Source organism: Neohortaea acidophila (assembly GCF_010093505.1).
Source record: "Neohortaea acidophila strain CBS 113389 unplaced genomic scaffold BDY17scaffold_4, whole genome shotgun sequence".
Taxonomy (NCBI): Eukaryota; Fungi; Ascomycota; class Dothideomycetes; order Mycosphaerellales; family Teratosphaeriaceae; genus Neohortaea; species Neohortaea acidophila.
Genome location: NW_022985513.1, coordinates 739265 through 753605, shown reverse-complemented (window position 1 = coordinate 753605; position 14341 = coordinate 739265). Strand labels below are relative to the sequence as shown.

The window sequence follows — 14341 nt, the reverse complement described above, 5'->3', positions numbered from 1 at the left end:
TGGCCGCAAACATTCTCACCCCAGTGTGAAGGATGAAAGGATTCGAATTCATCTCCCTTCTCCTCTAAACTCCAGGCCTGAGTATGGAGACACGGCAGAAGTGCGAAGCGTGTCGAGCGACGGATAGCGTCTGCGATCTTGAGCGGCCAGTCTGTGGGAGATGCACGGCAAATGCACTGGTCTGCGTGTATCCAGCTCGTCCCGTCGCCTTTGACTTTGTGGACCAGAATGCCGCTGCCGCTTTCGCCAGTCGACGGGCTGCGAGCAGGCGAGCTCGAGAGGCCAGTCGAAGACGAGCGCCGATTCCACTAGACGTTCGCATGCTACAAGAGACCAGCCCGAGCGCCTTGCCGGATCCACAACATCCCGACTTCCAACTCGGCCCTCCGATTTTGCACGAGCTGGATGACCGGGTTTTGCAGCGCTTTATTGGCCGCTGGTCCTCCGGAGTCACATGTCTGGGCTGCCTCGACTCCATGCCTGCACTCCTGCAGACCTCGAACAGGGACAGCGCAATATCAAAGGCGATTCTAGCCACCGCGTATGCCGATTTGGCGGCCCTAGAGCGGCATGGAAACCCAGGGAGCAAAAGCTACCAAGCTTATTTCGGCACTCTTCAACGCTTGCGGCATGACCTTGCCGACCCTCTGTTTGCGCCGAGCAACGAGGTTCTCGCTGCGATCCTTGCTGTGGACGCGTTTGAGGTATGTGTCAGTTAAATTCTATGTTGACCACCATCTGACGTTCTAAAGGTATTGTATTTAAACCGCACTGATCCATTGGGCATCCATACCTCGGCGATTCTGCGACTTCTCGAGCTTCGCAGTGGCGATATCATGACACAAGAACAAGGCTACCCGTTATGGCGCTCCGCCTATCAACGTATTCAGGTCAGACAGCTCTTCTGCGGAAAGCAGCTGACAGCCTCGATGGATATGCGTGGGTACGCAGTCGAGGACGACAGTCGGCCTGAAGTGCGGACCATCAACTTTGTCACTGCTGCTTGTGGCATCATGGCTCAAGTCAAAGAGGAGCGAGAGAACCCCGACGAGAACTCGCGACTGGAAAGCATGTCGCATCTCAGTGCCCGACTACGCAGCTTGACGCAGGAAGCGCGACAATGGTGTGAAGTTAATTCGTCTGTGCCGCGTCCACGACGAGTTGACTTCAGTGTGGACATGCCATTGAGTCGAGTCTTTCCGAGGACTACAACTCTGGTATTCGACAACGGAAGGATGGCAAGTGACCGTCTGCTCTTCCATACATGCGTCATGAAAGCGCTGGATACGCTCATCGCACTTCGCACTCAAATGTTCTCGTCTGAACGTACCACCGACGATGGTGTTGGCCGACCACGAGACTCTCTGGAAACTACGCAATTGGACCTACGTGAGCTACACACGACATGCCGGCACATTCTGGACATGATTCCCGGCATCCTTGGCCTTGCGGGCAGTCCTACTTCCGATCCTCAGACGCTGAACGACACCGGCGTTCTTACCGTGAAGTCTCCCCTGCGGACTATCGCCAGCCTGGAATATGCACCAGTGGAGATCAAGGAGGAAGCCCATGCTCTGCTCGGATACCTTGATGCTCATAGGCATATCATACGGCAGACGTGACCTGGTGCAATTGGCTTCAGCATTCCCTCGACAAGAGTGGATGGCGATTCGAGGTCTCTACAGCGAGGACTATGAAAGTCAAGCATCGCCAGAATCATCCGCACTATTGAGAGCATCTGCAGAGGCTAATCAGCTGCCTCCAACCTAAGAATGGGTCGGTGGAGCTTGCAAGATGGTGGAATCCAGGGCCGTGACTAGCGGCACGCTAGCGCCCCCATACATAAAGCGGGCCTAGATCTCGCCCCCATGGACTTCTATTCACTCTCAGCTGAATCCAACAAACTCGACAAAACACAATTGGAAGAGCGACATTGCTTAATGATGTCTCGACGAATCTCTCTACTCATCACCGGTTTGACAATGCCCGCCACCAAACGTCTCAACCCCAACCTCGACACGGCGGCTTTCGGCAAGACGCTCGACACTTCCATCGACGGGCTCAAAGCTATCCCAGGCCTGTACTACCAGCGCTTCGACCTCGATCACGAAGCCCCGGCCGAGTCACCAGAAAGCGTGGCGGCGTTCAAAAAGGTCGTCAAAGATGGACCACCGCATGGCGGAGAGTGGGATGCTTACTTCCTCGGCGCCGGACTGAGGATTATTCCGTCACTAACGCCTCTATTTGAGGATTTGGTCAATACGATTATCGTGCAGGGGAAGGGCAAGGCCAAGGTCATGTTCAGTGCGAATGCTGCGGATCACGTGCAGGTTGTGAAGCGTGTGCTGCCCGAGCTTGACGCGGAGCAGAGTTCGGGATGACGGTTAGAATTGTCGCATCGGCGAGGGAGAGGAATGCTTTGAGTACTAGGACCGTCTCTCGACTACGTCTAGTCCTTGTACACGATGTCGCTACTTCCTCTTCTACACCACGCTCAGGCTACGACCATATCGCTTCAAGCAGGTTTGTACTCTTCCTTGCCTGTGTCAAAGTTCCTCAAGAACCGCCAAAATCCCTGCTCCTTGAACCCCTTCTTCTTCCAATCATTCAGCGTCTTGGGGTAAAGTTCCACCACATCCATGAGCGTCAAATCATGCGCAATAACGGAAAATATGTTCTCCTGCGCGTCGAAATCCAACAGCTTGTCCACACTCTCACACGCGCCGCGCGCATCATCATGAATGAACCCCACCGCCTTCACAAACGGCTGCGTCGAGCTCTTCAGCGGATGAATCGCCTCGAAAATCGACCCAGGACACACAAACGTCGCCTTCGCAAACGGCGCCACGAGCGGATTCGGCTCAATCTCCGCCGGAAGCGGCACATACTCACTAGGCCTGAACTCGCTCCCATGATGCGCCACGTCACCGCCCAAAAGCACAAATTCAGGGGGGTTGGCGGAAGTACGCGCCAGAGCGCACATGTGTCCTACCGCGTGCCCTGGCGAGTCGATGAGGTAGAAGCTGCCGTCGCCGTAGAAGTCGTGGGCTCGGTAGCGGCCTAGTGTCAGGCTGCCGGGGCCGGCGAAGTCGATTTCGAGCAGCATGCGGTCTGCCCAGGCTCTTTCGTCGACGGGGCTGTCTGTGACGGTTGGCCAGGCGGGGACGAAGGCGTTTTTAAAGCCTGGGCCGACTATGAGGTCTGTTGTAGAGGGGAAGACGGAGGGGTCGCCTGTGTGATCCTGTTGGGGTTGTTAGTCGTTGGCCATTTCGACCAAAAGGGGTTGGATCGACGACTTACAACGTGATAATGAGACCAAATGATCCCTCCCACATCAGCAGGATCGTCGCCCGCGTCTTTCAGGATATCGTACACATTCTTTTTGATATCCATCTGGAAGCCCGCCGCGATAGCCTGATCGACGACGACTTTCGGACTATTCTCGACATCTTTCCTCACGCCGAGATCGAAAAGCAGGTTGCCGTATTTGCCCGAGGCGGCGGGGTTGTTGTGTTTGATCAGAAAGCTGTACGCGCAGCCGCCGACGATGACGGAGTAGCCGGGGATTTCGGGTTGGGTGAAGGCGGCGGTGGGGAGGCCGGTGATGCGGACTGTGGTGTCGATGATGCTTACGCTGACGGTGTGTTGGGAGAAAGGGATCTTGAGATCGGGAAGGGGCTTTGGTGTCGCCATGTTGGAATGATTGATTGGGGGTTGGAAGGAACGGATGAGGAGATGGAAAGGGCATGAAACCGGACATTGAAGATTGTCCTATTTATCGAGTTCTATATCTTCAGCTCGCTGGAATCAAAGGGTCCCACAATCTGGCTGACTGTTATCCGACTCCACAAAGCTCTAGGCGTCCATGGTGTTCGTGGACGGTGAGGGAATCCAAGGGCAATCTAGGCTTTCATTCGCAAGGCTGAGCACGTGGTTGAAGTCGGGACAGGGTTTCGGTGGTGCAAAGCCGCATTAGGTTAGCTTCATGCATGGCCACATTAGGTTAGACCGTTCACGCTCGCGGACGTGGTGATTGCACGTCCAAGCATTCGGCATGGGGGGTCGGAGACTCGATAGCCCGCTACAACCACTAGTTCTTCATGACATGAAGGTCGGGGAAACCTTTGTAAAGAAACACAAATGGAGAAATGATCAAGTCCTTGATCGATGGAAAACCGAATCAGAGTTGAGCCAGAAACAGCGCTAACAACAGCCTATCAACTTCATTTCCTTCTCCTTCCATCACCTCATCCACCTCATGCTTAATTGCACCCCCACGCCCACCTCAGCCGCATCGCCCTAGGCGCTGCACTTCTTGGATAGGCAGGTGGGCTTGATACGGTCCGAATGGCCTCCTAGCCAACATCGATCCAGCTCCATATCGGGCCTATTCGAGCGCTCGACGAGATGGGAGCACCCCAAAGCGAGCACGCGCTAGTCCATCCTCGCCCGCCATGCTGGGCACGCGTGGCGTCCGACGACTGCTCCGAGTCGGCCTCCTGACCCTGATTGCAACATGTATATTCCTCGCCCTTCGAGTCTGGACGGCACGCGAGCCCCCGTCCCTCTGGGAACAAGCCTCTCTTGCCCCACCCACCATCACTCACGACTGGAGTCCAGATGGCAGAGCACAGAGCTTCCGCACGCCAGAAGCAGCACATCGCGCACCCAAGCTGACACGTGCCTCGTACTGCGACGCCGTCAATATCAGCAATATTGTCGTCATCACGAAAACAGGCGCTATCGAAGCTAAGGCCAAGCTGCCTCCTCAGCTGTCCACATGCTTGAGCTGCGTCCCCGACCCGCTCATCTTCTCGGACCTGGACCAGACCCTCGGCACGTATCAAATCCACGACGTCTTGTCCCGAGTCGGGGGAGAAGGCACCTACCGCAATGAGGACTTCGATCTATACTACCAGCAAAAAGACCTCGCATCGCGAGGCCGCGAAGCCGACATCCCCGCCCTCGCCAGCCTGCCCATTGCCTCGCCCGACTGGCGCACGATAGGCAAGTCAGCCGGCTGGGGCCTGGACAAGTACAAATTCCTGCACATGATCGATCGCGCGTGGGAGTACCAGCCGGATAAAGACTGGTACGTTTTCATCGAAACAGACACATACCTCTCCCTCCCCAACCTCGCCGCCTTCCTCGCCACCCAGGATCCCACGGAGAGATGGTACTTCGGCAACGCGGTGCGCATGTACGAGCGGGATATCGTCTTCCACTTCGCCCACGGCGGCAGCGGCTTCATCCTCTCCGGCGCGACGGTGAGAGACTTCGCCGTCACGCACAAGGGCCTCGCCGTGAAGCACGACTGGCGCTTCCGCGTAGCGTGGTTCGGCGACTACGTGCTAGCCAACACGTTTGACGAAGTGCTGAAGCTACAAGTCACCAATCTCCTCCCCATGCTGCAAAGCGACAACCCAGCCAACGTCCCCTTCGCCGCTGACACCTGGTGCAAACCCGTCATTACCCTGCACTACATCGACGCCGCGCACTTCCAGCAACTCTTCGACTTCGAAAAGGCCAGAGATTTCGCCGGGTTCATGTACAAAAATCTCTATCCCCTCGTCTTCCCCTCCGGCGCCCCGCCCACGTGGATGGAAATGTGGGACAACGGCTCGGACAACGACGCCTACGCTATCGTCCCTACGAGCGACAGCGAGACGAAAATCGTTCGAGATCGGCACAACTCCTTCACAGCTTGCAAGACTGCGTGTCGAGAAGTAGAGGAGTGCTTGCAATTCTCTTTCCACTCGGCCAAAGCGAAGCGCTCCGAATGCTTCATGAGCAAATCCATTCGACTCGGCAAGAAGTTCGTAGATATGGAAGCGGAGGGTGCTGTTGTTCATAGCGGATGGGTGGGCGAGAGGGTCGGTCAATGGGTGGAGGGACATGCGGAATGCCCTGCTTGAGATAGTATATGAAAAGAATTTGATGTGATAATACTGGTCAGACTATGCAGAAAGATACATCTCATTGTGCGTCTTTTGAGGTCATCTATCTATACTTCGTAAAAAATCACAATTACAGCCGTCCGCCCCATTACACGCCATTAAAACCCAACCGAAGCCTCCTCTCACCCCCCGCCCAAAATCTCCCTAAACCTCGCCCCAAACACCTCCAACGTCCTCTCCACCGCGGGGGCCTCCGGAATCCCCTCATCAACCACCTTCTCCACCTCCCCCTGCGCCATAAACCCAGCCTCATTCCCCTCCACATCCTTCCTCCCTTCGGCCTTGACGCCGCGATTCGCACCCCTCCGTACCGGCCCGTCGGCCTTGGCGGGCGTGATGAGCGTCGTGTCCAGCAGATTCTGCCAGCGGGCTAGGTACGCGCCGGGCCCGTAGGGGGTGGAGTGTGTGCGGTCGATGACGGAGGTGATGCGCGCTGCGGAGGCGGCGTGCAGGTTTGAGAGGTAGGTGGCGTGGCTGTTGAGTTCGGTGCGGATTTCGGATTGCTCGGTGGGAGGCAGAGAGGCGAAGATGGAGGCGAGGGACTGGTGGATGTTGTTGTTGTTCTTTGAGGTGGAGGACTCGGTGGAAGAGGTTGGTTGCGCGCCGTCTTTGCGGAACTGGCTTACGGCTTTGTGCAGGTAGTCGCGCCACCAGGTTACCACTTCTTTGCCGTTCTTGGCGATCTGGTGCAGGAATTTGTGCGTGCTTTGTTGGTGGCGGTGCAGGAGGTCGACGTAGTCTTCCACGGTCGGCACGCGCGCTTCGCCACCCTTCTTGTCCGGCGCGGGCTTCGACATCTTCAGCATGTCTGATACGAAGCGCTCGAAATCCCACATCGTGTCGCTGAGGTTCACCGCTTGGTGCACCTGGCGGATCATGGGCGTGTAGGCTGTGACGCACTGGTTGATGAGGGTGGTGAGATGGTCCGGAGTGCGATGACAGATGACGCGCACGATTTCCTCGCGGTCGCGTACGCCCAGGCGCAGACTCAGGTACTCGAGGGCTTTGGCGTGTTGTGCTTCGGTGAGGTCGTCGACGGATGGGCCGGAGGAGAGGAGGAGGATGACGGCGACGATGGACATGTCTTGCTCGCGGCTCATGCGGCGGCATTCTTCGTGCTCTTCGCGGCTCGCGTTGGTCACCCATTCCATGAGTGCGTCTCGTACGTCTTTCGGAAGGGCGGACTTGTCTTTTTCGATCTTGTCCGCCCGTTGTCGTAGGTCGCGCTTATCCCATGCCAGGACTTGCGAAATGATTCTGGTTGTCGCTCATCAGCCATGGGATGAAGCCATTGAGAGGAATGGACTCACTGCTCCAACAAGTTCATGCCCTCATCCGCACCAGTGCTCAAACCCATCCAATTCGTCATGCTTGCCATGCTCACCTTGGCCAAAATCACCCGCATCATCGCACTGAGCATCGTAGCCACATTGCCAATCTTGAGCGTCTGCCGCACAACCACGTAAGGTATAAGCCGATTCGCATTCTCCATCATGCGTAGCAGAGTCGGGCCCTCCGGCGACAAGATGAGCGTATAATGCATGAGCGAAGCAAGACTGCGTATCGAGTTAGCGATTCAGCTCTCCAGAGAACGGGCACCCATGCAGCAGACGCAGGCTCGCCATACCTACTTTACAACAATAAACTCATGCATCCCTTGCACCAAGGTACTATGCTGCGTCAAATCATCCGTCTCCGCCGTCTTCTCCACCAACTCATCCACCAAATCCCCATACACCAGCTCCTGCAAACAATCGTCCCAAGCGGCCAGCACATCCTCCGCGTTGTTGACATCATACTCCCGCCTCTTCACCTCCCTCTTCTCCACCCCGCCCAAGCATCCTCGAGCAGGGTACTCGATAAGCGCCGAAATGGCCGTCGCAAGCGTCTTCCGCACGCCGAGCACGCCCTTGTCGTAACTCTCGCTCAGCTCCGCTTCGGCCAACTCCTGGATCAAATCTTCCACTTGCACGCGCCAGAAGTCGGGGTTGACATCGCGCAGGCCGGGCAGGGGGAGGGCGAATTTGGAGACGAGGGTTTGCAGGACGGGCGAGGTGCTCGGCGTGGCGGCGTCTTGGAAGGGAGGGCCGTAGGTGCGGATGGCGCCGGGGAGTTTGAAGGCTTCGATTTCGGCGTAGGTTTCTTTGTGGGTGAGGATGTCGAAGAGGGCGTGGGATTGCTCGGCGGTGAGGCCGGCGGTGGGTTCCGTCATTGTGGGTTGTTAGCTGGACATGGTTGGGATGTGATGTTGATGTGCTGATGTTGGATCCAGGATAAGGTGCCTGAGATTCCAGGACGTGACGTAGAGTGGGGCAATTGGATTACGAGATGATGAATCAGCGGCAGCCTCGCGCGTGCACGTGTTGCATGTAGGCTCTACATGCTACCCAGAAACTCGAAAACCTGCCCTCCACTTGTGCCAGCCTTGCTCTTCCTCTTCCTCTTCTTGCCCCCGCGTTTCCCTTCAACCACATTGTCCGGTTGATCAGTGCCCACCTTCACGCTCGTCTGCTTTCGCTCCTCGCCCTCACCACCAACAACCGCACTCCCAACCGGATCCTTTGGCCCATCCACGCTTCCAAACACCTCCCTCCTCCACTCCCTTAGTCGTCCCTTCTTGGAATACTTCTTCTTATCACGCCTCTTCTTCTCCGCATCCCGGAAGGCGGCCATCTTCTTCAAGCCAGCATACTGGTTCAGTTGCGTGTCGTCCGCAAAGAGGATATCACGCGCGCTCAACCCAAACGTAATGGGGGATGTTTCGCGGTAGCGGAAGCCAATCACTGGTTCCTTGGCCGTCGTGCTGGAAGAAGCCAGACTAGGGTGTGAGAGCGGAAGGGACGAATCGACGATGGACTCGATTTGTCGTCTTTCGCGGCGTGCCGTCCGCTTGGCTTCCGCCTTTTCCTTTTTGTGGTCTTTCTTCTTGCCTTTGCTTCGCTTTGATGGACGTTCGTCCTCGTCCTCGTCGGACTCCTGGGCAGCCTCTTCGGCCCCTCCCTCCTCCACTTCATCTTCATCCGAAGATAGCGTAAACGCGACTTGGGTCTCGGTCTTCTCGAAATCCGGCACGAGATCGTCAATAGCAATATCATCATCCCACGTTGGCTTCTCTACCTTCTCCTCGCCTCCCGCGTAATAATCATCCCCGAACCTCCTCTTCATCTCCTTCTCCCACATGTCATCGTCGAAATCCCCATCAAGAACATCCTTCCACTCGCTCACATCAATTTCCTCCCCCTTTGCCATCCCCGCCGCCTCTTTGATTTTCTTCACCTTCTCCTCCGCCTCTTCAATCTTCAATTTCCTCAACCTCGCCCTCTCCTCCTCGCGTTCCCTTTTAGCCATATCCTTCGTCTCCCGCTCTCGGTCTCTTTGCTTCTGCCGCGCAGTCTTCTCATCGCGCCGCACTCCGTACTTGCCTACATCTCGAGCGAAGGATTGCAGCTTCTCGTTTGCGGTATTGGGATCTTCGAATCGCAGGTTGTACGCCTCTTCGAATTCATCGGCTCGCTTTTCTTCATCGCTATCGTCCGAGTCGAAGGCCTGCCAGCGCGATGTCTCACTGGGCACCCAAGCGCGAGCAGCCATAAAGTTGGACAGGTACCTTTCGGGATCTTGGTCGGCAGCCGCCACGTCCTGATCGGTGATGAGTTTGGAGCGGTCTTTGATACGAGTCGCTCGCGCAGGGTGTACTCCGTTGGCCGAAACTGCAGCAGCAGTAGCAGCAGGCTTCGTCTTCGACTTAGTGACCAGAAAGTCGTCGTCGTCGTCATCGGCGCCATCTTCATCGTCGTCCACGGTCCCGGCGGCAGTTGTATGCATGGAATCGACAAGCTGCTGCCTCACAGCATCCTGCTCTTGATCATATGTCGGCGGAACGTCATCAGCCTCCTCATGCTCCTCCCCGGTATACCCCGCCAATAAATTCTGCCGATGATAGTCCTGCAAGTACACCGGCTTCTCCTTACCGCTCTGCTTCCCCGCCGCCTCGCCCTCCACATCCCCCTCAAACTCCCGATAAAACGTAACACCCTTATCGTAAACCCTCGGATCCTTCTCTTTGATAGCCTTGAGCGTGGCGAAAATCTCCTCGTCCACATCGCGAGTCGCCAAATCTCCGTCATCGTCTTCGGATTCATCCTCTTCGCTATCCTCCTCATCGTCCTCTTCTTCACCAAACTTTCCTCCCCTCGCTCTCCCTTTGCCATCCTTATTCGGCTGGGAGTGGTACTTTTCCTCCAACCGATGCATCTCCTCTCGCTTCTTGTTATGCTCAAAGCGCCGCGCATACTCCTCGTTGACTTTGAATCCATTCGTCGGGCCTGCGGCCGGAGCGGCGACATCGCTTTCACTTTCCGCCTCGGAACTGCTCTCGTCGGAGAGGAGTTTGGCGCGCTTGGCGGGTCGCTCGGTAGTGATCGCCATACTGTAACGGTGTTCGAGTGTGGTAGGAAGATGTAGTGTGGAAGAATGAAGGGAGAGGGCGGGAATAAAAAAAGCTTCCGCCGGAAAGGCCCAAGAATTTTTTGGCGGGCCCTGAAACTCTATTTCCATGGTTGGTTTCGACAAGGCTGTAGGCACAGCATATTGTGAAATTTGTATCGATTGTTCTACGCACAAGAACGTCGCTCACCACATGCACGTCGACTCGAAATGTCATGGCCAAAATAAAATATCACGCCCCTTTAAACCCCACCAAGACCCAATGCACCCCTCAACTAAACTCCGCTCCCCTCTCTCCCACTCCCCTCGCAGCCTCCGCCTCCTGCCTCCTCGCCCGCTCAGCCCTGCGTCTTCGGCGATTACTCTCAAAAGCACTGATATCCGTCCCCTGATCAGTCCCATACCCTCCGCCCCCCAGTCCACTCCCGCCAACGGGAGGATAAGGCGGCGAGCTCAGCCCCTGATTCGAGAAGGGGGAAGATTGCTGTGCCGGGTATTGCTGTATCGCCGGTGGAGCGGGGAGGTTCACTTCGGATGCGCGCCTGAAGGACGTGGCGCTCGCCATGGGTGGGGGAGGCGGGACGTTGGTGATGGGCTGGTCGCTGGATCGCCGCACGGGGCCGTTGCGTCTGTAGCGTTGGCCGCCTAGGGGAGGTGTGCTGGCGTCTTCGGCTCCGAGGGAAGTGAGACTTGCGCCGCGACGGTTTTGTCGATCTTGACGGCGGGATTCGCGGCTTGCTGCCGCTTCTTCTTCGTTGAGGCGGCGGAGGGTGACGTGCCGGCCGTCGTTGTGCATTTGCACTTGGACGCTCACGGGCGGGCTGTTGGGGTTGTTTGGTCGGGAGGAAGAGGGGCCCGCTGTGACGTTGTTGTAGGAAGCTGCTGCTGCGGAGGGTCGTGGGAATCTGCTGCCTTGCGCTCGAGTGGGCGATTCTGACTGCGCTCGGTGGCGCTGGCGTTCGCGTTCTGCAAGAGCGCCTGCGGCAACAGCTCCTACAGCTCCTGCGGCGGCTGCGCCCATCAAATCATCCCGTATCCGTGGATCTCTGCCATAGGCACTCGACTCGTTGGCAGCAGTGTTGTCTCTTAGTAGTCTTGCCGGATCCGGAGTGACAGCACCTTGCGGCATCTGTGCAGACCCCCAGCCGGATTGGGCGTTGTAGCCATCAGCTCGGATAGAAGTAGGCGGAGGCCCGGGAGGCGGAGGGGGGTAGGGGTACCCAGGACCGGCATTAGCAGCATAAGCGCCCGCTCCAGCCGGCAGAGGCGGATGACTCGTGTCCGGTCTCGTGTTGACTCTACTCATATCCGAGTTTGGGCCGGTGAGCAGAGTGCCGCTGTTGCTGTTCATCCGAGTATTGGCGTCCTGCGGTCGGGGGTAGTTGTTGGAGTTCCGCCGATTGAAGCTCTCCTCGTGCTCAAGCTCCTGTCGTCGAATTACATCCGCGCGATCGGAATCTCGCCGTGACTTGCGCTGTCTGTTCCATTCCCGAAGGCCAGCGATGGGCCCCAATTCTCGAATGTGTTCGCCGAGAGGTGCTCCTGGTTCAAGTATGGGATGCGGTCTTCCGCCGCCGTACCGGCTGTCGTTTGACACTGAATCAGCACCCAGCACTGCCGCATTACCAATCGTAGCGCCTGGCCGAGAAGGCGTCATTGTTGGTGTCATCGGCCCGGCGCCATTCATGTTGACTCTCGGAGTTGCCGGAGACTGCGGAGCATGTCCGGCCTCGACTCGAGACACATCTGTCTCGCTGGGCATTGGGCGATTCCCACCCAACGCAGACCCATACCCGCCATCCTCCGAGTAATCGTCTTCCCGCCCTCTACGTTTGTTGATGAAATGTCTCACTCCCTCGTACGCCGCAAAAGCACCGGTGGCCTCCAAAAACCGATCACGCCAGGTGTGGTTCTGCTGCTGCCGATGGTACTTGTCATCTTCCCATGAGTCTCTCGAAATGCGGCTCTGTGGCCTTCTCGCCCCAGCACCAACCATACTGTCCCCTGGCGCTCCGTATGGCTGCTGACCCGGCGGTCCAGGCGGGGCCGAGGAAGGGGCGAATCCACCGTCGGCAACATCTCCATACTTCTCGTCCCGCTCTTGTCTTCTGCGGTCTCTTCGCGTTTTATACCATTCGTACGCGCCGACAAGGCCCACTGCAGCCAGAGCATCCCGACCCCAGTGATGTTCATCCTTTCGTGGCGGACGCCGGCCCTGGTTTGTCACATAACTGCTGCCGTAATCTGAATACTGCTCTGGCGGAGGACGACCTGGTCTCGTCCCGTCGTATCGCGGCATGTAATAATAGTCGAGCGCCAAATATAGGAGCAGTAGAAATGCTCCCCACAGCGAGTAGAGGATGAAGAGGTATTTCGGACTGCCATATAAATCCAGGCCGAGCGCGACTTCGACGATACCGAGGAGGGCTGTCGAGCGGCCAAGCAATCGGTGCAGCCATACGGTGAGTGGTAGCTTGCTGGGCGCGCCGACTCTCCTCCTCTCCCTGCGGAACCAGCATGAGCCGTAAAGAAATTGGAATAGAATCAAGACGTAAATGGCAACGCCGATGCCATGATGCGGATTCGTCAGACTCCGTGCAGGTCCCACTGCGAACCAGCCGAGGACCAGGACCACGGTGGACAGAAAGACGGTGATGATTTGCAGGTAGATGTGTAGTTTGAAGCTCACTCTTCCCCCGGGCCAATCGTGCCCGTATTTTGCCAGGAATAACGCGAGAGGTAGGATGAATAGGAAGGTGATTGCCGCCACTACGCTGTGCCCGAGGACGAGGGTGTGATATTGTGGTTCGCCTTTGAAGCGATTGCCCATCCCATTGTAGCGTGTTGTCGCGAAGTTCAACCCTTGAAGGTTGGGAAGGAGAAAATCGTTGCGGCTCTTGTCCCACGTGCCATCGCCGACATTGAGGGTATTGGAATGGTATGAGCTGCTCCCCGCTGGAGCGAGGCCGTCTGTTGACATATTGCTTGCTGATTTCGCGGTTCGTTCGATTCGTTGTTGCTGCGCTCGATGCGCCGGACAGCACGAGGTTAGATCATGCCAGTCAAATCGCTCTCATGATTTCGTGGGGGTCGTATGCGTATGAATGTCGTGGAATCGTGAGCGGATGGTGGATCGAACTGCTTCGCTAGGCGCGGGGCAGAGTATATCCGTCTCGTTTCGTCGTGCAATACAACCGTCTCCTTCTCCTAATCACAAAGCTCGTAGAAGAAGGATTTCTGCTCTCTCGAGGATCGATAATGACCCGACAGCGTGCACCGGAAGATTTCTGGAGTGTCAAGTAACGAAGTGTGGCACCTCGAAAGCTCCGAAGGGAAGGCGCTGCCCAAAGTTGATGCGGGATCGTCCCGCCGTCGTCCGATCAACGCGCGACGCCAGCGAGTGGTTGGTGGCGCAGCCCGTCGCCGCCGCCACTTCGGCCAAACTTTAAATACCTTACTCTAGCGGTGAGCTTCTCCTCCTCTTCCCCGGAGTCATGAGTTGGCAGAGAAGAGACGGATGTGGGACGAGTTGGGCAGCAGATGCACGTCCTGAGGCATGCATGCGTGCACTTGCCAGCTGAGCTTTCCAACGGCCCACATTCCAGCGTTGGCACGCGTTCCGATCTAGTTGGGATGCACGTGCTTGCTGGTGCAGGCAATGTAAAGCATATGTCGTGATGGCGCACAGCACTGTAGAGACGGAAGGCAACTATCCATCCCATCATGGGAACGAGCGCGAAAAGAGGTGATGCTTTGCATCAAGCGCCCATCAACAAGAGAGGTCCAGAGAGACAAATCATTCAACACATGCAGCACACTCATAACCCTTTAAAGAAATCGATAGCATGATAGCGCGACCGAAAAGGAACGACGCGTACAGAACAGCAGGGGTGATTGGGACTTGCGACAAGAAAACACACGCACAATCGTACACGACT

The 14341-nt window shown here is 56.9% G+C and overlaps 7 protein-coding genes across 7 annotated transcripts; 3 read left to right on the top strand and 4 right to left on the bottom strand.

Moving 5' to 3' along the window:
- Positions 1 to 83: 83 nt before the first annotated feature.
- Positions 84 to 1622, top strand: BDY17DRAFT_323037 (uncharacterized protein; the record flags this gene model as incomplete). Its single annotated transcript, XM_033736933.1, has 2 exons — positions 84 to 704; positions 753 to 1622. The coding sequence occupies 2 exons, from the start codon at positions 84 to 86 to the stop codon at positions 1620 to 1622; spliced, it is 1491 nt and encodes a 496-aa protein (XP_033590737.1).
- A 123-nt stretch (positions 1623 to 1745) lies between these two features.
- On the top strand, positions 1746 to 2448 carry BDY17DRAFT_122723 (uncharacterized protein). Its single transcript, XM_033729326.1, has one exon. It carries the CDS (start codon positions 1869 to 1871, stop codon positions 2379 to 2381), a length of 513 nt encoding a protein of 170 aa, XP_033590736.1. The 5' UTR covers positions 1746 to 1868; the 3' UTR covers positions 2382 to 2448.
- A 67-nt stretch (positions 2449 to 2515) lies between these two features.
- BDY17DRAFT_309464 (metallo-beta-lactamase superfamily protein) lies at positions 2516 to 3693 on the bottom strand (the record flags this gene model as incomplete). Its single annotated transcript, XM_033735335.1, has 2 exons — positions 2516 to 3241; positions 3301 to 3693. The coding sequence occupies 2 exons, from the start codon at positions 3691 to 3693 to the stop codon at positions 2516 to 2518; spliced, it is 1119 nt and encodes a 372-aa protein (XP_033590735.1).
- A 272-nt stretch (positions 3694 to 3965) lies between these two features.
- On the top strand, positions 3966 to 5966 carry BDY17DRAFT_295127 (uncharacterized protein). The gene has a single exon (XM_033733248.1). It carries the CDS (start codon positions 4455 to 4457, stop codon positions 5913 to 5915), a length of 1461 nt encoding a protein of 486 aa, XP_033590734.1. The 5' UTR covers positions 3966 to 4454; the 3' UTR covers positions 5916 to 5966.
- A 113-nt stretch (positions 5967 to 6079) lies between these two features.
- BDY17DRAFT_323033 (PX-associated-domain-containing protein) lies at positions 6080 to 8169 on the bottom strand (the record flags this gene model as incomplete). The annotated part of the gene is made up of 3 exons (XM_033736932.1): positions 6080 to 7214; positions 7268 to 7513; positions 7589 to 8169. The coding sequence occupies 3 exons, from the start codon at positions 8167 to 8169 to the stop codon at positions 6080 to 6082; spliced, it is 1962 nt and encodes a 653-aa protein (XP_033590733.1).
- A 164-nt stretch (positions 8170 to 8333) lies between these two features.
- On the bottom strand, positions 8334 to 10385 carry BDY17DRAFT_248479 (KRI1-like family C-terminal-domain-containing protein; the record flags this gene model as incomplete). Its single annotated transcript, XM_033730914.1, has 2 exons — positions 8334 to 9689; positions 9792 to 10385. The coding sequence occupies 2 exons, from the start codon at positions 10383 to 10385 to the stop codon at positions 8334 to 8336; spliced, it is 1950 nt and encodes a 649-aa protein (XP_033590732.1).
- A 289-nt stretch (positions 10386 to 10674) lies between these two features.
- On the bottom strand, positions 10675 to 13383 carry BDY17DRAFT_323031 (uncharacterized protein; the record flags this gene model as incomplete). Its single annotated transcript, XM_033736931.1, has 1 exon — positions 10675 to 13383. One exon carries the CDS (start codon positions 13381 to 13383, stop codon positions 10675 to 10677), a length of 2709 nt encoding a protein of 902 aa, XP_033590731.1.
- Positions 13384 to 14341: the final 958 nt, after the last annotated feature.